General features: G+C 58.9%; 1 protein-coding gene across 1 annotated transcript; it reads left to right on the top strand.

Annotated features, from left to right (window-relative positions):
* The first annotated feature begins 733 nt into the window (after positions 1-733).
* On the top strand, positions 734-22,001 carry OLFM1 (olfactomedin 1). Its single transcript, XM_049630890.1, is given in 6 exon segments — positions 734-863; positions 3,830-3,985; positions 5,936-6,155; positions 13,299-13,405; positions 20,337-20,807; positions 20,809-22,001. Coding segments are annotated over 5 exon segments (1,149 nt in total). The 5' UTR covers positions 734-863; positions 3,830-3,838; the 3' UTR covers positions 21,013-22,001.
* The last annotated feature ends 1,063 nt before the right edge of the window (positions 22,002-23,064 follow it).

The following is a 23,064-nucleotide window of genomic DNA, read 5'->3' as shown; positions in this document are numbered from 1 at the left end:
GGGCCACCTACACACACCCCCACACACCACACATACCCCGTGGACATCCCACGTACACAGTCACACACACCCACACCCCACAAACACATCACACACACGCCAGTAAAACTGTACGTTGGCCGTTGTTGAGGACACGAGAGGAGGCGCCGGCTGAGCCGCGAGGGTCTTGGGGCAGGTCAGGTCGCTGGCAGGGGGACCACCTTGTGGTGCTAGGTCAGGACCTTTTCGTTTGGGCCCCGCCCAGCCACCAGCCCTCACACGACCAGGTCCCAGTTTGCCCTCAGTTTCCCGGAAGTGTGGAGGGAAGGGGGCGGTGAGCGACTCGGGGCGGGGAGCGCTCCCAGCTCGGCTCATGGGGAGGAAGAAGGGAGGCCGAGGCTCTGGGCGGCGCTGGGCTGTGGCTCCCGCTCCCCTTTAAGGACAGTGTGGTCTCTGTTCTCATCTCTAGCCCACCCAGTACGTCACTTGCAAAGAATTAATGTAAAATGCATTTAGCAGATTCCACAAACGTTCATTAACACCAAACTAGACCAAAGCCTAATTGGGCCTTTAATTATTCAGAATTGCAGAGGCAGGAGGTGGAGCTTGAAGGGGCCTCTGGGACAGCTGAGGCCGGGCTGGGGGGCGGGGATGGGGGCGGGGCCGAGATGGGCCGAGGGGGGCGGGGCAGGGGGGGGGCGGGCGGAGGGCTGGGGGGGGGGGGGGGGGGCCCGTGAGGAAGAACCCCGAGCTCTTGGGGGAGGTGCTTTCTGAATTCTAGAAAGCTCTCAGAGCCGGTAGAGCGCCGCCCGGGAGCCCTCTCTTCTGCCTACAGACGCCACCGCGCCACGGCTTAACGATTTAAGGCCCTATTTTACACCCCGGTGGGCACCGTGTTTTCAGAGGGCAGCAGCTTTTGTTGTAAAAGAGGGGGCTTCGGCGTTCTCGTCGTGGGGCCTCCCTCCGGTCGCTGCCCCCCCCTTCTCTTGCCGTGGGGAGCGTGCACCGAGCTGTGCGGGTCTGATCGTGCGTGCCGTCGGTGGGGCCGGGGTCCCAGCCGGCCACCTCGCGTCTAGTTCTGTGTCTCCCAGGCCTGGCTTCACGTGAAACCACCCGGGGGGCTTCCCGCGGTGGAGTCGTGGGCCGCACGCCCGGGGCTCTGACTGTCACTGGCCCGGAGCCCTTGGGAGGGGCCCTGGCGGCAGCAGGCAGTGCCTGACCGCTAGCTAGCCGGGTTCTGACGCGGGGCCGGGGGCGGGGGGATGAGGGCCCCTGGAAACCCACAGAGTGGAAAAGGCCTGCGGGGGGCCGGGGGCTCTGTTTCTGTTCCCCTCGAGGAAGCCACCTGCCCTGAATTTGGAAGCGTGGGTTTTGGAGTCAGCCCAGGCCTTGAATCGTGGCTGGCCGCCGTGTGGCGGCAGACAGTCTGCTCGACCTCTCTGAGCCTGGCTCTCCTTATGCAGAAAGTGGGACCGGAAATAGTGTTCGCCAACCGGGGTTTCATCGAGCTTGAACGGAGTAGTGACGTGATGGGCTTAGCCCACTGCCTGGAACACTGAAGACATTCAGTAAATAATTAGCGGTTCGCTAATCCCCGGAGGCCGGGTGTGTCCGTTGCTTGTCGCTGCCCCTCCCCCCGCTTTCCCAGCTCCTGCTGCCGCGCTGGGCAGAGCGTGGGGGAGGGGGGGTCGGTGTCATTTAGCAGCTGCGTGACCTTGAGCTCCTAGGTCTGCTTCTCAGGGACACATCCAGCGGGAGAGAGGGTGGGTGGCCCCGGGCGGGGTCTTCCGGCGCTCCTGGGAGTGGTTGTGCCCTTCCGCTTTTTGACCCGCCAGAGAGGAGGGTCCACCCTCCCTCGAGGTGGGAGAGGCAGAGGGAGAGTCGCGTTTTGTGTTAAGGCAGCTGGGTAGCTTGGCATCCTTAAATTTTGTTTTCTAAATCTTAAATTTGATCTTATTTAAAATTGGTTACAAGCCTTCCTTCCCTGGCAAATGAAAAGCCCGTTGTGCAGCGTGTGGCCCCTGTTGGCAGTTCGAGACTGGAGCCGGCGGACCCAGTGGCTTCTGCTCTGCCCACGGAGGCCCTTGCTCCTGGGGAATCGGATGTCCCAGGAGAGGAGGGGAGAGGGGTCTGGACTGGAGGCGCCATTTGTGTTCCTGCTCCCAGCATTGTGGCTGCTGGGGGGACACTCCCCACGTTATGATGTGTGGGCCTCGTGCTGTGGTTACAGGAGTGAACGAGGCCCAGCCCCCTCCCACCCCCTGGCTGTTGAAGCAGATGAGTGGGTTACTGCCCTGCAGGCATGGCACCGACAAGGTAGTGCTGTTTCCAAGCAGTGTGCAGCCACTCCTGGCTTGGCGTATCCTGGAAGCCTCCCCGGAGGAGGTGGTGTTTGGGCTGGGCTTTAAGGTAACCAAAACTCACGAGTCTTCCCAAAGGGAGTGCTGTAGTTACTCAGTGTGAGGAGGTAAGACAGCTGGTTATTCAGTGCGAGGAGGGCAGGGAGAGAGAAGGTAAGAGAGCAAATATATTCCGGGTCCCCGTGAAACGTCTAAAGAGAAAGGATCAGAGAGAGTCAGGGTCACCCACGTATTGTATTTTACAAACGTGAATTTTTAAACTGAGTTTGTGTGTTACTTTTAAATAACTAACCGTAAAATTCCGGGCATTTCAAAGTGCTGCAATGAGTAATGTCAATGTTTCTCCCACTGAGAAGCCTTCTAGATGTGCTCTTTTATTTTATTTTATTTGTGGGGGTGGAGGATGCACAGGAGGCACCGAAACCGAACCACTACCAGCTTTCCACTGGCCAAGTCCGGCTACGTGTCATACCCGAATGATTCTGTTTCTAAAAGGGAGAGAGTTTTCCAAGGCAGCGGAATAGCAGAGCTGAAAGTTCGCGGTTGTAAAGGTGTCGTCCTCCCTCGTAATTGGATTGGACTCTGGGGAAAATGACCCAAACTCTGCTGCAGCAACCCTGAGCTCCGTTCTGCCTCCCCACCGCCCCAAATGCCTGTGCCCAGGAGCACGAGCCACTTTCCCGAAAATAAAACGCTCTGGCAGGTGGCGGCACTGAAACTGTTTTCTTTCAAGCTCCCTGGAATCCTGTTGAATATTAAAGTTCCATCTTGAGGCGAGACTCAATTCTGATCTGCCTGCAAAGATGTAAAACAGTGATTATTCATTTGCTGGGTGATCGATTCCTGACTGTATGTTCGGAATGTACATGTTTGCAGAGCAGTCATCTACCTGTGATACCGCGGGGCGTGATGGATGGTGTGCAGGATGGGGAAAGGGGTTGATAGAGAGTCAGGGAGAACAGTTCTCTTGTTCCTTGGTTCCACGCTCCTGCCATCAGCCTTGGCAACAGGACGGCTGGGAGATTTAGGAGGAGAGAGAGGCTCTTCCTGGGGTGGGGGCAGCCCAAAGGCACTATTCGTCTTTCTTGGTATGCGTGCCTGCCTAACTGGTTTCATCCTGCAGAGTAGAGAGACTTAAACACAATCCCTGACACAGGGAAGAAAAAGAGTCACCCAAAGCCATGTGCCTGGAGCCGTGACCAGGGAGGACCTGACGCTCCTGAACCCCTGATTGGCAGCCCTGGCTGCAAGGAAAAGCATCCCGGAACGTGGCAGGCGAAATGTTTACCAAAGCAATTTGCTCTGTTTGGGGAGTCCTTGGTCATAACACTCCCCGGTGTTGGTGATTAACTAGTAAATGATGTGTGGGCCGCTTCCGGTTCCCTGTGTGTTGGCCGTGTGGAAAAGGTCGTGGTCGTGTATTAGAAGGCAAATACGATGGGCGGGCACCTGCTACGGCTCCTTCCTTGAACCTGTTGCCTTTTTGACAGGTGCAGAACATGTCTCAGTCCATAGAGGTCCTGGACAGGCGGACTCAGAGAGACTTACAGTACGTGGAAAAGATGGAGAACCAGATGAAGGGGCTGGAGTCCAAGTTCAGACAGGTGGAGGAGAGCCACAGGCAGCACCTGGCCAGGCAGTTCAAGGTAAGTGTGTCCCTCCTCCTCCAAGACCGGGCTTGGTTTCCCTTCAGGCTTCACCCCTTCCCTCTGGAAATAGAAACCGGGAGCCCGGGGAGGAGCCCAGCGAGAATCGCCCTTTGCAAGGGGGCTGCTGTCCTTGGAAATAGACAGGCAGCCTGTCCCCGCCCTGGTTTGGCGAATGACACCTTGAAAGGGGTGGGTTGAGGAATGGCTTTCAGACCCCCGTGAGCTTCTGAGGCGGGGGGGTGGTGCAGGGGGATCCCCAGACCTGGCTTCTCGAGCCAGGTCACAGATTAGCCGGGAAGGGACATGATTGGTCGTTGTCATTCTCAAGCTGCTGCAGGTAAATCACATTAGCCAAGGATTAGCTTCATTGATTAGAGCCGTTTCTGAGCGGGGATCACTCAGGGCAATTTTTCACATCTGACCTAATTTAGCTATGACAAGGCACACTGTAGATTTGCAGGGAAGAAGGAGAGAGACACCAACATCTTTCTCACTTCCTGGTAAGTGTTTCTCCCCGCCCCCCCCACCCCCCGGGTAACTCTGGACATTAAAGCCAGAGTTGGCCCTAAAATTATGTATACATATGTAGAAATATGTATATATACATTTCTACTTTAGTCAGCTTCAAAATGTTCAAATTGAAAAATTATACGCACCTCAATTAAGGTATACATGCATGTTAATTAGCAATCTAGCCCAGATATAAACGAACAGGTCAAATTACACAACCCTGCTTGACTAGAAATTGCTGATGCTCTGTCTTCCTGTCCTTTTTATGCTAATGTTTTCCTTTGATGTGCTCCCTGCATGAAGCAAGAACTAATCCGCTTTTAAGAGCGATACATTATATAGGCAAAATGGCAGGCTAACGAAGTCATAAATCTATATTATAAATAAAACGATAGCAGGCCTGAGCCTGTTGAGGAGAAATGAAGCGATTGCGCACGTCGGAGGCAGGTGAACACGTCCTTGCTCCTGACACGTCATTGCGAATTATCTCAGAGAGAGATTTTGACCTGCTTGACCAAAAAGAGTTTGTGTCTCTCCCTGAAAGGGCAGCATTCATTCCCTTCTCCGTGGTAGACTCAGATTCCCCTAAAGAAGAGGGTGCCTTTAGCCGCCGAGGGCTAGCCGCGCCGTGCTGGTACTGCGCACGCAGGCATCCCCCTCCCGGTTCCAAAACTGGGGGCAGTATGGCCCCGGGGGAGGAGAAGCAGCCCCTTGCCTTTTACCATGCTTTAATTGCACTGAGAATTTCAACAGGAATTGCGAGGGAAGCTCTGTAACTGTTAAAGCAGTTGGTTTGGACGAAATCTAGCATCGCAGTGTGATTTTTTTTTTTTAAGTGACCATGAAAATATTTGTCTATTAATGGCTGTCTGTTTAAGGCAAGCTAGTGAGGCAGCTCTTCAACAGTATTTCATTTTCTTGCTTGCAGGGCTAACTTAAAAGCGTTTTTTCAATGCTGCACTGACTGAAGAGGCAGTCCACTCCCATGTAACCATGAAAGAGGGTCAGAGAGCTTGGGCACCATGCAGTTTTGCTATTATTTTCCAATACTTAGCACCATATCACTAAGGAACCTTGAATACAACCAGGATCCTCTTTTGCATGTGACTGTAGATGCATTTCATGGATAGTTTGAACCCTTGTCAATGCATTTTTTGAAAAAGAAAAAAAAAAAAAAAAGAAACTTTGTGTGTGTGACTAAAAGCATGTAACCTTAAGATGTTGCATTCTAAACTGACAATAAAGACTTTCCCAAATATGTTGGTGTTCTGGAGACTGTTTAATATGCTTTTCTACCCCGTTTGGACCAGAATACATAAACCTATAAAGCAGGAAGGTGCACACCCTCCCTCACCCAGGGAGAGAAGCCAGGCCAAGGCAGGGTGTGGCAAGTTTTTGCACGCAGAGCACTGAACCCAGCTTATTTTAACCTTGCAGGCGATAAAAGCGAAAATGGATGAACTTAGGCCTTTGATACCTGTGTTGGAGGAGTACAAGGCCGATGCCAAATTGGTATTGCAGTTTAAAGAGGAGGTCCAGAACCTGACGTCAGTGCTTAACGAGCTGCAAGAGGAGATTGGCGCCTATGACTACGATGAACTGCAGAGCAGAGTGTCCAATCTTGAAGAAAGGCTCCGTGCATGCATGCAAAAACTAGGTAGGACCAGAACCCTGCGGGGGCGCGGCTCTGCTCCGCCCACCTCCGCTCCCACACAGGCTTAGGGAGTGGTGCTGAAGCGGACAGCGCCCGCCTGGCTTCAGAGAGGCCCCGGGCAGGGCTCCCGCCTAGGCTCCCCGGTAGGCGGCACTCAAGCTAGGGCACTGTCCCACCCTGTGCAGAGGAGGCCAGCTCACAGACCCCGTGGAGTCGCACATCTGGAGAAGGCATCAGATGCCACACACCATCTGAAGGATGTGTACGAGCATGTGCGTGTGCGTGCGCGTGCGCGTGTGTCCTGGGTGAGTTTAGGACACGAGGTCGATAGGGCTGGAAACGTACATCTCAGATTCTCTCCGGGTTGGGGACAGGGGCTGAGGAAACTCCCAAGAGAACGCATCGGGCGTAGTTTGAATAAAAGACAAGAGAAACTCCAGTCACACCACGGTAGAGGACTTGCCGTTCACGGGGAGTAAAGGCACGAGTGCCTCCTAACAGCCTGGATAGAGCAGCAACTCTGAGCCCACCGGCCCCTCCACCCCATTGTCCTATTCCGGGAAGGACCCCCGCCGCTGGGGGAACCCCTTCAGGTTCTTGGGATCGAATACCCGCTCGCCTTGTCAACTCTCCCGTGGATTGCTTCCACAAGTCGTGGCTCGTTAGCGTCTGGGTCCACTCTTCTAGCATGTTTCAGTTTTTCCAATTAATTCTTGGGTTTTCTTACCGAGACTCGCTGGTCCTTCTCACCTACCGTTTTTTGACACCAAGGTGGTTCGTGTCCCTGCCGTGTACTTCTTAGGGTGATGGAGGGTCATTTTGATTTACGAAGAAGCTTCCCTTAGGTTTTTATCTGATATTCTAACTTGATTCCCTTTTTGTTCCCTCTCCCCCCACACACAAAAACACACCCCAAATGCCTCTTTATAAACTTGCAACGTCCCGAAGGTCACAAATACTTTTTAAAATCCCTAGTGCTGTGAGGTGAAAGGAAATGTCCAGAGAGCGAGGAAGGAGTCGGCAGGGCCCCCTCCCCCACCCCCCGCACCCATTTGAGCCGGTCCGAACATCCAGATTATCTCAAATGCCGTTCTAGGCACCTCAGCAAAGGCAGACGCTTGTTACATACCTCAGCCCGGAAGGGACAGCGAGAGGCGTTGGGAGTTTAATCTGGTTTACCGTGGGCACTTACGCCATGTCACATGAGGGATCGTCTGCTGCGTTTTTCCAGTGACATGGTTCACCGCACCCCAGTGTCGGGGGCTGGGGGACCCGGGACCTGTTCTGACACTGCAGGGGTCCGTGTGGATGTTCGAATGTTCACAATGATGGGGCTATGTTTAAGACGATGGGCTGTGTGGTTCTTACCATTGGGCACAGGTTTGGGTTTCTAGCCACAATTACCCCACGCTGACCATCGCCTCTCTCTGGCCACACCCTGCCAACACCCCCACTGAGAGGTCTGTCCCAGCCTCTGAGGACTCTGGGGGTGGGGGAGGGCTCTTTGACTATGTTTTCCCCTCGCTGGGATACTGACTGTGTATACCAGTGAGAAATGGCGATGAAACCTCCATGCTTTCCCAGTCAGGGGTCAGGGAGCAAAACGGAAATTCAGAGTGGAAAGTTACCAAGGCAGAGAAGCCGCAGGCCTCTCCGAGGGGGATGCCACCCCCTAAAAACACTTGGCCTATTTTTAGAAGCTGCGTGAATTTTCCTTGCAACTTTGAACCTTGGGGCTTTCACGTGGTTCCCCTGGGGCCGCCAAAATGGTTGATTTGGGAGCGAAGAGAGAGGACCAGTCCCGGGGACCGCATTCTCTACGTGTCGGGAGTGCAGCCGTGTGGTCTCGCCTCTGCGTTTCTTTGTTCAGAAACACCTTGACTTGTAGATAGACCCACTGAATCGGAGTCTGCAGGTGGGGCCCAGGGATCTGCATTTAACCAGCACCCGGGCGATTCAGGTAAACAACACCAAAGCGGGAGAACCCTCCGTCTGGGGCAGGCAGTGCGGTAAAGTGGTTAAGTGCTGCTCTGTGGCCGTGTGACTCTCCCAAGGCACTGCCACCTGCTTTATCTGTACGGTGAGGGTGTAGGAGTCCCCGTGCCCTGGGGTCGCGGTGGAAGTCCAGGGACACTGTTCCCATCATGGCTGCACACTGCATCTGCCAGAGTAGGGGGTGACAGGTAGGCAAGCAGGCAGGGAGGGAGGGAGGGAGGTAGGTAGTAGGTGGTAGGTAGGCAGCCAGTTAGGAAGTAGGTGATAGATAACTAGGTAGGCAGGCAGATAGCAGAGGTTAGGTAAGTAGGTAGGGAGGCAGGAAGGTAGGCGGTCAGTCAGTCGATAGATGAACAGCCAGGTGGGTGAGCAGGTGTGGGGGTAGATGAACAGTGGATGATACAGTGAGCAGTAGCTGTCCCATCTCCCTGGGCTGTCACTTAGGCTCAGTAACTTAAGGTCCACACTCCCGTCCTGCGGCTGCTGTTTTGGTCTTTATTTCCGCCTTGCAAACGGGCCCCATCTTAGCGGCCTGTTTGCTTGCTTGGAGGTTCCGGTGAGCACGAAGCACAGAGCCCGCCTCCCGCTCCGTGGGGGCTGGTGGCTCCGTGGGGGCTGGTGGCTGGGGCTCCCACAGCTCCCCGGCCGCCCCGCCCCGCCCCGGCGCCTTGGTGCCTTGGTCTCCAGTCTGTCTCTTGGTCCTTGGCTTGCCAAACGGCACCTCGTTACCTGCCCGGTGTGACGGTGCAGCGCCTCTAATCAGGGTTCTCCTTGTGGCCGCCTTCTCTTTAAGTCCACGATGCTGGTGATCCCTGACCCCAAAACATACACGGGGAAAAACAAACAAACAAGGTTCCATTTGTTTTGTCTCTGTTGGTAAAGATTTCTCTCTCAAGGGGATTGTATGTTTTTCCCGATGGCCCAGCCAGAAAAAAACGACTCTGAAACTCCTTTTCTAAAACTGGAGGGGGGCTCAGCGTCTCTGGGCATTCTTCTGCGCGGGGGGGGGGGGGGGGGGGGCGCACTTCCGGCCACACCCCTGCAGCTCCCCTCGTTCCCAGATAAGCGAGCACCACGGTTGCCCAGCGGCCCTGTCCCCCGAGCTGGGGCGTGAAACTTCACTGCCTCCCTGGGGGGAGCCTGCGGAGTCAGGTGACCCAGCAGCTACACCAGCCGAGCCAGAGACTCAGGATCCAGTGCAAAATGTTGTTTGTACATCAACACATCCCGAGCGTGTCGTGCGCCTGCTAGCTTCAGGCCTCAGTTTTCCTGTCTTTAAGAATGGGCGGAGGGATAGCTGATTTTAGGGCTTCCCACATTATACTATCCTGGGTGGGAAAGAAGTGCCCAGACACCCAGAGCACTACAATCTGTGGTGGCGGGGTGGGGGGGATTTTCTTGTCCCACGGAGAACACATCTGAATGAAGCCCCGGGGCATCACCGACCCCACCAGCCCAGCGTGCACGTTGCTAGCCATCAGACTGTAGACGTTTTTGCCAGTTGTGGGTGTCGGGCACGGCGCTTTGCCTCGGCACCGTTTCCTAGGCTCGCTCTCCTGGAGGAGGCAAGCCTGAAGCCTCCCTCCTGTTCTCTGGCCCTGGAGGTGTGGCGGGTTCAGGGAGGCAGAGGGATCGGCCGTGACCTGCTCCCTGGGGCCTGCAGGGGCCGGTGAGCGAGCTGCTGGCCCAAGGGTGCTGCGTCCCGTCGAGGCTTGAGAGCTGAGTGTGGGTGCCTCTGCCTGCAGGAGACCCCGAGGGAGTGGCGGGGAGGAAGCAGACCTGCATCCGAGGCCCTCCTCACGTCTTGGCCTGGGTGGGATCCTGGCAGGGCCGGCGTCGCCTTCTGGAGTCCTCCCAGGAAGCGCTCAGGATTATGCCTGCTGAGAGGTCTCCTGATGCCTGCCCTGCCCTGCCCTGCCCGTGAGCGGAGGCGGGGTGAGCGGCCCTCTCCGGGTGCCCCTCCCAGGCTCCAGGGCTGTGTGCAGCCTGAGCTCTGTCCTCAGGCTGCTCTCCCTGCAAGGACACAGGTCTGCCCAAGCTCCCAGCTTTGCGAACTGTTCCCAGTCCTTGAGGGATGAAAGCTGGGAGCAAGGGAGACCAAAAGCCCGGGGGGCCCGGCCTGCCTGCCGTGGGGCCGTCGACCCCACGGTCTGGTCTCTGGCCTGGTTCTTTGGCGGGCGTGTCGCCCCGGACCCGCTCACGGCTCCTCGTGGAGACTGTCCAGGCTGTTGTCAGAAGCGAGTTCCTTCTAGGAATATGGCAAGAGGCAAATGACTTCGTCTGCAGGACACTGCCTCGTCCGGGCTCCCGGCTCTGCGGGCATCCTCCCTCCTGAGACCCGTCCTGGGCTCTCGAGGGCGGCCGTGCGGGCCCAGCAACTCCGCCCCCTCCAAGCTGCACCTGCGCAGGGGCGCTTCCCGAGCCTCCTCCCCACCTTACGCACATCCTGAGCCCTCGTGACAGAAAGGGACACCTTCCTGAACCGAATGTGCCAAGACTCTTCTGTGAGGCCCTGCCACGGGGCTCTCTGAGATCATGTTAGCTCCCCAGGTCATGGCAGAACCCGTCTGGACAGAGAACCAAAAATAACTCCCTGACTCAAGCAGGGCTGGCTGCCTCCAGCCCCAAAGGCCCTGCTCCCCTGCTCCGCAGCCCAGGCCAGGAGGCTCACGGTGGGCAGGACGTGGTGTAGCGGTTCAGGGCAGCCGTGACCCCGACTCTGCTGGGGACGAACCCCGTCTTCTCCACAGCCGTAGTCTGAGTTCACAGCCATGATTCACATCAGCTGCCCTCCTGGACTCTCCCCCCTGGTCAACCCCTTCAGTCTCCACTACTCCCCTCTGAGTTCGTGGAAAAGGAAGAAGGTCTGTGCCTCACTCGGGGGAGGGTGACCCTCGCTCCCTTGCTGTCCCCTGTGCTGGGCACATAGCAAAGCAGTAGACTCATGAGGATTTTCTGAGAGGAGTAATTTCACCTCTAAGTACCTGAGCGATCACTCACTCACTCACTCATTCACGGACAGCTCCCCGGGCTGGGCCTTGCGGAAAGAGCGTGAGTGCAACGGGCTTATTGCCTGGGGCGGTAAGACCGGGCCGCTTGGGTCCACGGCCCCAGGAAATGTGTGGTCGTGAGCATGAGTCAGTGGGGACAAGGTGGGCAGAGTTCAGAAGGCAGAGGTCTCGGGAAGAGGCGTGGGTTTGGGCCAAGCCACAGAGGACCGGTGGGAGGGTGGGGGGAGCCGGGGTGGGGGGGTGCATTCCAGGTGGAGGGAACAGCCCCAGCAAAGGTGTGGAGGCAGGAAGGGCCCGGCATCTGAGCCGAGCTGCGGCGTTGGCCGGCTCTTTGCCTTCTGAGTATGGCGTGGGGGACAGACATCTGTTCTCCTTCGGGCAGTCATCGTCCAGCACGGGGTGGGGGGGGGGGGGGGGGGGGGGGTATGGCTGCACAGACTTGGCCGGAACTTCGGTGGGCGATTGGATAGAAACCCGCAGGCCCGCTGGGTTCCCCAAGCCATGACATCCTTGGGGGCGATGGCCCCTTTGGACTCCTCCTTCCAGGCAGGACCGCTGTCCCCTGGCTCAGCGGTGGGGAGGCTGGAGGGGTCCCTGGTCAGCATCTCCAGATTCCCACCCAGTTCAGAGAAGCTGCTGTCTCCTGGCAGCCCAGAGCCCCCAGGTCACAGGAACCCTACCGGGCAGGGGGACACCAGCCTTGGGTCCTGCTTCTCCCACGTTCCCCCTCCTCCAGACCAAACACTTAGGGAACCCCACCCTGAATCCTCAAGAGGCGCGTTAGGTGAAAAGTTGGTACGGGCTCTCCTGAGATTTCCGAGAACCCACCCACTTTTTCTTACTTCTAGTCCCTGTAGACGCTGGCTAACCTTGGACGGCCGTCCAGTCCCCTCGTCCACCCTCTCTCCTCCCACAGAGGGGGGACAGGGCCCGGCAAGCTTGCTGTGGTTCTCGGAGACCTGGCCCGCCTGCAGCCTGCGAGCCATGACTGCTGCCCAGAAGCTCGGTCTGTGAGGGGACAGTACTTACGTGGGAGAGCACACGATTGCTCCTGAAGGCGGAACAGACAGGAAATCTGGAGAAGGGGAAGGGGTAGGCGGGTAAAAATAGGTGTGGACTCAAGGCAGCAGCCGGGAGCAGGGCGGCACCACCGATGGGAATTTGGAGGCGAAGCCAGCCCCGCTCCTGCCTGCTGGTGGCTCTTACCTATCCCGCCACGGCCTCCGTGCTCCTGCCAGGCACTGGGCTGCGATGTCAGGGGTCTGTCTCGGCAGTCTTGTGCGATGATGCTAATGTATATACTCACCCCGCTTTAAGTTTGTAGAGAGAGACTAGTCTCTCAGGCCTGGCCTGCCGTCCGCTTTGCCGGATTATCCTGGCTAAACTGTGTCCCCGGGTTAAGTCACTGACAATCTTCCGAAAACTCCCGGATCTTCTTGGGACCTTGCGGACCGCATGTCCGCGTGCTGATAGGCTCCTATGGGTCAGGAGCGCCCTGTGGCCAGGATTCTGGAAGGGCTGAGTGGCTGTGCACACAGGCTGGTGTTCGCCCGAGAGTGGAGTCTTTGCTGGGCCGACAGGTGCAGCCTGGGAGGCCCATGGGACTGTGGGAAGGGTGCTGGGTCCCAGCTTCAGCGGTGCCGAGTGGCTGTGTGGCCCTGAGTCCGTCCCGGCCCTCAGGCCACATCCGAGGGCCCCTCTGTCCCTCTGCCCTGCTCCATCAATGCCTCCAGGGTCTCTGCTCTCAGGCTGCAGGGCTCCCCCCAGGCAGAAGGGAGCTTCTCCCTCTGCGGGAGAGGCTCGCAGGCTGTCCGGCAGAGGAGGAGCTGGCCACTCCCCTAGTCTGGTTCTGACTGACAGAGGGGTGCAGAGCAGCGGGCTCCTCCCAGAGAGGCACCTCAGGGCCCAGGCGGCACCTTGCAGGGAGCCCTGGGGTGACCCTGCAGCACGGGGCCTTCGGATGCACCCTGCCATCTCTCCGGCTGCGTTATGGGCTGGAGCTGTGGCTGAGCCCATTGCCCAGGAAAACAAGGGCAGCCGTTAGACCCGGAGGGGCGGAGGGGACCCGCGTCCTCCTGCGGTGGGAGGCTGGGGTCGGGCCGGGGGGACTCACCCTTCTGCACTGTGCACTGTCTTCCAGCTTGTGGCAAGCTGACGGGCATCAGTGACCCCGTGACCATCAAGACCTCTGGCTCGAGGTTCGGGTCCTGGATGACAGACCCTCTGGCCCCAGAAGGGGATAACAGGGTAAGTGCCCCCCTCCGTCGGGCCTGGGTGTGAGGTTGTTTGGACAAGAGTGCCCTCGTGGGCCAGGCGAGCCTGTCTCCGTCCCCCGTGTGTCTGGCCCTCGCTCCGATGCCTGGCTGCCCACCTACCCAGAAAACCACTCCAGCGGTTGTGGCTTGAGCACAGCTTGGGGCCCCTGGGGGTGTGTTCCTGGGCCCAGGCAGCTTTGCAGAGGGGCCCAGGTCCCTCGCTGAGGTCCCCGTGCTAACCCAGAGCCCCAGACCACAGGGATGGGTCACTGTAGGAGGCCCTGAGATGGATTGCGGGGACCGTCAGAGCAGGTGGATCCGTGCGTAGCCTCCAAGGAGGCTCGACTCTGTCTCTCTGGCTGGGGAGGGGGGTGATGGGCAGGGAGGAAGGGGCAGAGGAAGGGGACAGGGGGAGGGGCGGGGGAGGAGAGGGAGGGGGCAGGGATATGCAGGGAGAGGGGTTGGGGAGGGGGGAGGGGGCAGGGGTGCTTGGAGTCCTTCTCTGTGGCTGCAGCCGCCCCAGACGTTTCCAGCCCCATCTCTGCTCCAGGAGAACTGTTTGGCCTTCCTTACTTTAATGACATCTCATTTGTATTTCATTTGTTATTCCTTTCAAGGCTGATGGAAACTCGTGTTCCTTTTTGATTTAGGGAAGAGGCTGTGTTCTTTTTTTTTCTAGACTTTTCCCCTGGGTAAAAACGCAGAAAAGGAGAGAAACGCAGGGCCTAGGTTGTGGTGTTTGAGCCCCTTTGGGGTGTGGGTGCGAGGGCTGGCTGGCTGAGCGCAGGGACGCCCGCACAGAGCTGTGACGATAGAGCCTCCACTGGGGGAAGACTCGCCCGGGGTTCCCAGGGGAAGAAGGACACGGTCTGGGCCACGCTGTCGCTGTCCGGCGGCCATGCGCCCCGGCCCCGCGTGAACAGGCCAGACTCCGGGGCGGTTCCTGCCCTCCCTCCCCCTTGTTTTCAGGGGGTTGCGGGACATTTGGAAACTGATCACTTTCGTAAAAAGTCTCACCTCTTCCTTCAGGCAGGATTGAGAACAGGGGGGGTTAGAAATCCGAGACCTTCTAAGGGCCTTGTCTGGGCGACTCTAATGGGAAGGGGTGGGTGGCTTTCTCTCCCCGAGATTCCTGATCCCCCCGGCTCCCCTCCCCCACTCGCACGCCTGCCGGGAAGCATGAGGCATCATCTCTTGTATTTGGGACAAGGGGTGGCTCCATGCTTCTGGCACACTTCCTCCTGGGGAAGGTGGGTGGGGGACAGTGACTGTGGGCTCTCTGGGAGCCTGAGACTTGTCTGCCCACCCTCCCGCCCCCGCCTGGGGCGCCTTCCTGCCTTCCTGGCGTTCTCCAGCCCCTGCCGCGGAGGACTCTGGGGGGGCCGGCCAGGGACTGACTGCAAACCCGGGATATGCGTGCAGACACGGGTCTGCCGGGCATTTCCGTTCTGTTTCCAGAGTCTGGACAGTCAGCTGGCGTTGGCAAGTTTTCTGACAGTTTGATTGGCTAGTTGTTATCCGGATGGGTTTTCTGGTCCACATCCCTCGTGGCGAACCCCAGCTCTGCTCTGGGGTGGCACTCGGGAAACAAAAGCGAGGCGCGCAGGCAGGGCCCTGAGAGAGCACCGCTCTCCGTGCCGGCACCGCTCACGCATTCAGGTGTGCGCGCAGGTCCGTCAACACAAGGGAAGGTAGCGGCTGGGCCTTGACACGCGTCCCTGCCCCGGTCGGGCCTCCTGCGACCCTCCAGCCACCCGCCAGTGTGGAGACCACCCTTACGTCTGCCGTTTGATGAGAAAACCCGGGTCCAGTCTCTTGCCTCAGGTCTCGGGAAAGGCCGGTCCGTGGGTTTATTAACGAACATGTGCAGCAGGCTGAGTCTCCCCAGACCACGCTCTCCCCACCTCCTGCCTGCAGCCCGCCTCCCCGCCCCCTACACACACACACACACACACCCAGACAGGCCCTTGGGGAGCCTGGAGCCAGCCTCGGTCGCTGCGGAGAATGAACCCGAGTCGGGGGCACTGAGCCCACGTCTGACGCTGCAGACGTGCCTCTGGCCCCCATTTTGATGTCGCTTTCCTTTGTTGTAAACAGCACCGGGCAGAGGATCTCTCTTCCCAGAGATACCACGTGTCGGGGCTCCTGGAGGCCCAGCTGTTTGCCCGCCCCGAACAGGGAGGATGGAGGTGTGCGGGGCTGTTGAGGGCTGATGCATGCTCTTGGTAATTAGACATCTATTTTCTGCTCGATGACTCAATCGCCCTCCAGGAGAGGAGGCCCTGGTGACGGACAGAGCGTGCCAGAGAGGGACGGCGGGAGGAGGCTTCGCGGGGAGCCGCCAGCAAGGGGAAGGGAGGAGCCGGGGCTGGCTGGTGGGGGCCGCTGGGCGCTGGGCATTCGGCAGCTCAGAGCCCGGCCCCCGTGTGGTTGGGGCTGCTCGGAGCCACCGCCAGCTCCCAGCCAGCCGGCTGCGCGACGCGTCCCCGGGCCCTGCCGTTGACGTGGAAGAGCGCCGTTTCATGTGATCTGTTTCGTGTTCCCGTCTGGGGTGTCCCACACACGCGGGAGACCAGTAATGTGCTCCAAAGGGAAACAGGAATCCGTGTCAGTGTCGGGGGCAGGCTCAGCGAGAGGCGCGCGGCCAGAGGCCGGGGGCGGGGAAGTTGCGCGGGGGTCCTTGGCGGCCGGAAGGGGGACCCATGGGGGGCTGCAGAGTAGAAGCCACAGCTTGCTGCTTCCCAATGCCCTTGCGCTGAGCTGTTAGAACAAGGTTAGCTCAGGGCGCCTTTGTGTCCTTCCTTGACTCCTTTATTAAGCACCAGCTGTGTGCCAGGCGCTATGCTGGCCTCTGGTGTCCTTCCACTGTGTCCAGATGCTGCCTTCTCTCGGCCGTGACGGGCCCACACGCCTGTGGTGGCACCGGGACTCCAGAAGCTCTTAACCCTGATGCCGGGCTGTGTCCGCCCCCCCCCCCCCCGGAGACCCCTTGCCCCGATTCTGAGACCTGTTGCCCACTCTGTGGACCAACCTTCTAGAGTCCAGAACACCTTCCTTCCTGTCGGCTGGCTTCTGCCGTGGATGTCCCAGGTGTCAGTCCCTCTGTGTCTACGTCTCTTTTCTTAGGACAGAAGTCATGGGACTTAGGGCCCACCCTAACCCAGAGGCCCTCACCTGGAGATCCTTAACGATATCTGCAAAACTCTCTTTTCCAAATAAGGTCACATTTAGAGGTTCCTGAATGTGGACATATCTTTGGGGGGGCCACCATTCACCCCACTACAAAATTGAGAGCTCCCTGCCCCGGGGGGTTCCGGGGGAGCGTAGGAAATGGCCTCTGGGTGGTGAGCTTGATCAGTGGGGGGAGAGGGCATCGCGGTGGGAGCATCTCTCAGTCCCCAGGAGCCAGGGACTTGGCCTGGCAGGTGCAGAGTCAGGCGGAAGCTGGGGAGAGTGATGGTCTGGGGGTTCACTCGGCATCAGGCCCCGGAGCCAGCAGGGAGCTGATGGCATAACTGAGGGCACGGGGGCACAGGCCACTGTTTCCATCGTGAGATGCGCTCTGAAGCAGCCTGCTGTGGCCATGGCTGCCTCTGAGCCTCTGACGTAGGAGGCCAGGGGAGACCACTCGGGGTCACGTCATCCGTGCCGCGTTCTGTGAAGGGGAAACTGAGGCCAGGCAGAGACCAAGGGTCCGCGCCTGTATCTGGGACGATCTCTCCAGGAGGACTGGTCGTCCACAGGGCCCTTCCTCAAGATCACTGGCACCTACGAAGGTCAAGGTGGGTGTGTTTCTGAATTCGGCCTCGCCCGGGGAAAGATGTGTCTGCTTGGGCTCCTAAGCGGGAGCAAAAGAAACCTCGGGCCTGGGTGTCGCCCACACCCGCTTGCCATGCACCACACAGGTGTGCGGCCCTCTTCCTAGGAGGGGAAGGGAGGGTTTCGGTGGTCTTCAGCTACGGGCATTTCCGGGCTCCAGGGCAAGACCTTGTGCCCTGAGGGCATAATGCCCGTTCCGGGCCAGGCCAGCACCCCTGTGGCTCGTCGGCCCCACCGGCTGACACCGGGGACAGCATCACTCTGTACAGAGGAGGGTGGTCCACAGCCCCCTGGCCTCTACCCCCCGGATGTCAGGGGCACCCCCATCCCTGGGGCAGAGCCCCTCCTGGCTGGGAGCCCGGGGCCTGGCCACCTGGTGTGGGCATAGCTTCTGCCCACTGGCAGACCCACCAGACCCCTCTGGCCTCAGCTTTCTGTCTGAATGGGGGTAACAGCCCTCTCGGCACTCGGGTGGGCGTGAGAACCAGAAGCGGCAGGGGGCCAGTCCCGGCCACAGAGTCCCGTGTGTGTGAAGACAGACCTGTGCCCGGGCTTCTAGACACGGCGGTGCTGACCTGGGCCTTTACCTGGGTGGCCGGCCTTGGGTCTCAGACGGAAGAGGAGTCCTTCCGGGAAGCACGAGTGCCCAGAGATGAAAAAGGTCTCCCGCCCCCACCCGGCTGTGAATGCCAAGTGCCCAAACATCTGGTAGGATCTGGCTTCCAGCCGGGAGCTCGGGCCTGGGCCACCCTTTCGTGGCCGCCCCACACGTTCCAGAAGCTCAGCCTTGCGGGAGCCTTGGCCTTGGACCTGGGCTGGGAGCAAGAACTCTCGAACAGTCGGTTTGTCAAGGGGACCCCCCTGCTTATCTGCTCTGGGCCGGGCCCTGGGCTGCCCGGGAGGGGACACGGGGAGACGGTCTGGCCCCACACTCGCCCTGTGTAGCTGGGGAAATGGTTTTCCACTTGGTTTGTCTAATCCAGAGATGGGTCTTAAAAATCTTGGTGCTGGGGCCAGGGCGGAAACCAGTCACGTGGGAGTGGTGGGGCCGGGGGGCGAGGAGCCCAGGCTGAGAGTCCCGGGAGGAGCCAGGCAGGGTCAGGTCCACAGTAAAGCAGCGGGGGCTCCAAGCCGGAGGGTCCGACCTCACCCGGGAGCTTTAACCAACACGCGTGCCTGGCTGCGTCCCTGGAGTCCGGTGTGATCTTTCTGGGGAGTGGGCGTGCCCCGGGGCTCAGAGGGCAGCCGGGTTCCAGGCTCTAGGGGCTCAGCTGTGGGGGTTCAGGACGAGGCCGGAGAGTCGAGATTCCGTGTGAGCCTGGAGACGTGGAAAGGAGGGAAAAGGCATTCCGGTGGGGAGAGGAGAGTGAAGAGAGGTGCCCTCTGTGAAGGCAGGGACCCCTCCTCTCAGGGCCCGTGGGGCTGTGATCATGTGCCTCTTTCTGCATAGAGTGTCTTGTCTCTTTGTGGTTAAACATTTGGCCCCTTGTGCTGATGTTCCCTCCCAACCTAAATTGCATTTTCCAAAAGCATGGTGCCCTGCATCCAATTTGCTAATTTCCGGAAAGAAAAGGCAGTTTACAAATCCTGAGCAATTCGATCCCCGTTTCACCCATCTCTGCCCACGGCAAGGAGGCACCGGACCCTGGGGGTCTCTAGGATCACAGGCCCACTCGTGGGGGAGGAGATGTCTGTGCTCATTCAGAGAGGGAGAGAGGCAGTTCCTGCAGGCACGGGTCAGGAGAGGGTTTGGGGGGGTGTCATTGGAGCCTCATCTTGGAATCAGTAGTGAGCTCCCCGTCTCAGGAGAGAGCCAGGCGGAGGCAGGAGGGCCACCCCTCGGCCGCGCAGTCACGGCCTCCGAAACCCCTTGATTCGCGGCACTTGCCCGTTCTGATCCCAGACCCACATCACCGTGGGCTGGTCTGCCGGGGGGCTAAGGGCAATAAAAGCCTCCAGACGAGACCCGGGTTTTTTGGTGTGTGTGTGTGTGTGTGTGTGTGTGTGTGTTTATCTCGTTAAAAACAGAAAGCGCACCTGCCTCTAAGCATCCGAATGGATGCCTCAGGAGCGAGGTTATGATTTTCTGTAAATTTTTTAACGCGTGTGTAATGCCATGTCTGAAAGCCCCACACCCTTAATCTCTCCTGCAGCCGGCAGAGCCCTTGATGGATAAAGCAGCTGTCTCATTGCCAGACAGATGCACTGGGGATTGCACTAGCCCGGCAGACTTTCCTCTGACTAACTGCATTGCTTTCTAATTTGCTCCCGTATTGGTGGAAAATGACTAAAGCGTTTTGTACAAAGTCTAGACCGTTTTCGAGTCAACTGGCATTTAAGCGATAATCGGAAATCTCTTCCACCGTGGCCCCAAATGGGGGCCACGACTGGGTTTGTTATCGTGGTGGCTTGTGACACCGGGGGCCCTGCGCGAAGCCCACATTCTTCCTGGAGAAAAATCCGCCGCGTCGGGTGTGGCAGAGAGATCCCACGCGCGGCGCCCCAAACGCCAAATCGGTGCCTTCCTGCCCGGCAGGCAGGGCAGCCGTGACGGCCTGGAGGGGCGAGAGGTCCCGTGTTCGGCGGCCCCTGGCTCGCGGGGGCTGGCCCTCCCTGGCGCCCTTGGCGATGGGCCCCCACGCCACAGGAGCCGCTGGCGGCTGCGGGCGTTCTCATCCGGCGCCGTCTCGCTGGTTGGGGGTTCGTACCCTGATGGAGTCCCTTCCTTCCCCCCATGAGTGTGAGCACCTGCTGTGTACCCGGCTGGGGAGGGAGCAGTGGACACAGCCCGAGCAGAGGGCTCCATTTCGGGCCCGGCGGCCCCCAAGCCCCCTCTGCAGGGTGTGCTCCCCCAGCCCTTCTCTGCACCGGACCCTTCTCTCCAGGCGGGGAGCAGCCCTGGGCCCTTGGACACGCGCCCTGCGGGCTCGGAGGGGGGACATGACGGGACCCCGTGTGGCCTCCCTGGTTCTCTCGGTGCCGGCCCGATGGCCGGTAGATTGAGCCCGGAGTCGGGGGGGGGGCGGGGGGGAGGGGGTTGGTCCGAGGGAGGAGCCCTCCCCCCACCCCACCCCCAGCGGCTGACGGGTGTGCCCTCTCCGCAGGTTTGGTACATGGACGGCTACCACAACAACCGCTTCGTCCGCGAGTACAAATCCATGGCCGACTTCATGACCACGGACAATTTCACGTCCCACCGCCTCCCGCACCCCTGGTCCGGCACGGGGCAGGTGGTCTACAACGGCTCCATCTACTTCAACAAGTTCCAAAGCCACATCGTCATCAGGTTCGACCTGAAGACGGAGGCCATCCTCAAGACACGCAGCCTGGACTACGCCGGCTACAACAACATGTACCACTACGCCTGGGGCGGCCACTCGGACATCGACCTCATGGTGGACGAGAACGGGCTGTGGGCCGTCTACGCCACCAACCAGAACGCCGGCAACATCGTGATCAGCAAGCTGGACCCCGTGTCCCTGCAGGTGCTACAGACCTGGAACACAAGCTACCCCAAGCGCAGTGCCGGCGAGGCCTTCATCATCTGCGGGACCCTCTACGTCACCAACGGCTACTCGGGGGGGCACCAAGGTCCACTACGCGTACCAGACCAACGCCTCCACCTATGAGTACATCGACATCCCCTTCCAGAACAAGTACTCCCACATCTCCATGTTGGATTACAACCCCAAGGACCGCGCCCTGTACGCCTGGAACAACGGCCACCAGATCCTCTACAACGTCACCCTGTTCCACGTCATCCGGTCCGATGAGTTGTAGTCGCGCCCGCCCGGAGGCCGAGGGCCCGGGTCCTCACCCGCGTGGAAGTCTCTGCGAAGCAGCTGCCAAGATAAGCTCACGATGCTAATAATACACTGACTTCGAAACGATCATCAGCAGCGTTCTCTCCGTGCACTTCTGGTCCGAGCAAGAGGGCGACACCCTTGGGAAGAGACCCCCCGTCTTTGCAGCTGGACCTGCAGTCCAGGGCTCCCTGACCCCCCCCCCCAAGCGCCGCCCCCGCCCGGCCCCCTTCCGGTCAAACAATCTCATGCAGAAGCAAGGCAATGACTGTTGGCCGGCTCTCGGCCGAGAACAACCACCGTCAGGTCGCATGGACATCCCCCCTAGATCGTGCCCAGCTCCGGTGGACGTGACCGCCGTGTCCCGACCAGGGCTCCCCCCCACCCCCGCCCCGGGCCGCGCGGGGTGTCCGCAGGGGCCGACGTAGGCTAGTGTAACTCATCCGTGACGGCCGCCGTCTCTCCACTGCGTGTCCTGTCTTAGCTGAGCTGAGGCTCGGCGTCCCCACGGACCCGCGTGGAGCGGACGGCCGCAGCGCCCACTTGTTTGAGCTCGTGTCCCCCGTAGATATATCGTGCCGCGTCCGTCTGTCCTTTCCTTGAGGCGGTAGCTCTGTGTGTTCAGTTGATGCTGTGAACGTTGTAAATGCCGTGCCGTAGTTTGGGTTAATAAGTGGATGGTTTTTGTTTCCAAAAAGAAAAAAAAAAAAAATACTCAGTGTTCACCCTTAGAAAGAGGTAATCAAGTTCATGTTGATAGTAATCAAAGGAATTCTACTCCTCTTGTTAAATTATCTCAGTAATGTAACCATGGGTGGCAAGGGCTTGTCTGGGGAAACTCCGTTTCCAGTGGGAAAGGAATGTTCCTGAGGGTAACAGAACGCGGGACGTACAGGTTTTAAGTAGATATGAGGGGAACTTTGTACTGTCCAGTTATCTAAGGAACAATAAAGATAGTAGGAGATATTGTTCCCTTTGTCATTCCTGAGGCTTTGGAAGGGACGGAGACTCTGGCCCCTTGTGACATATTCCAGAGTCTGGGCGGTCCTCTCCCCGGAGGACACACGATCTCCACGGGTCTCTAACCCCCATCCCCTCACCACTGCCACCAAAAGCCTGAGAACCAGCCTGGGGCTCCATGCCCCCTGGGGTGAATCTGAATGTGGGGCTGCACCACGGGACCCCACCTCACCCCGCCCTGGGGTCTCCTCCAGGGACATCTCTGGACGCAGTGAGGGACAGAGAACCTTGCGCATCTGAGGAGCCCAGGCCGACTCACAGGTGCCTGTCGATGCGGAGGGGGGCCCGGCCACACCCCCCACCCCAAATCCTTTCCTGCTTTCTTGTTGCTGCCGGAACCCCAGCGTCCTTCTGCCAGGGAGCTCAGAGAGGCCCTGACCGGTGACATCAGGAGAGGAGGGGCGGGCAGAGGGATGCCAGCTCCTTAATTAGATCCTCGTCCCCATGAGCAAGACGGCTGTCACACCACTGCAGGACGAGCTTGCAGGGAAAGCTGGTCAAAGGGGGAGGCAGGGTCACACTTTCACGTTTTCACAGGTCTTCTGGGAGTGAGGCATCCAAACTCGTCCCCGTGACGCGTGGGAGCTGGTCATTCACGTAAGAGCCCCAAGTTTTGGTCAAGCGATAACTCAGCCTCCAAGGCCCCTGCCCGTTCCTGGTGTGACAGGAGCCCGTCCAAGCTCATCGGGCAGGGGCTGTTCCGTAATTACAGCTGCAATTATGGGCCAGCTTCTTGGGACTGTCCCCGAATGACAGAGGGGCCAGCAAATGTACAAATACCTGTTCTGAGTTCCAGGAACAAAATAATGACCCGAGAGGTCCAGAATGGATTTGCTGTCTCCGACTGAGTATTTGCTAGGGAAAATATTCCTCCAGGATATTAAAGACGCAAGAAAAATGGTTCCATCCAGAGAGCAAATAAAACAACCGGCCAGCCACTAAATCTCCCAGATTCCAATAACTGAATATATTGGCTGATGGCAGGACATCTGTGGATGAATTTTCTTTA

Source organism: Panthera uncia, chromosome D4, assembly GCF_023721935.1.
Source record: "Panthera uncia isolate 11264 chromosome D4, Puncia_PCG_1.0, whole genome shotgun sequence".
Taxonomy (NCBI): Eukaryota; Metazoa; Chordata; class Mammalia; order Carnivora; family Felidae; genus Panthera; species Panthera uncia.
This window is presented reverse-complemented; position numbering and strand designations above follow the sequence as displayed.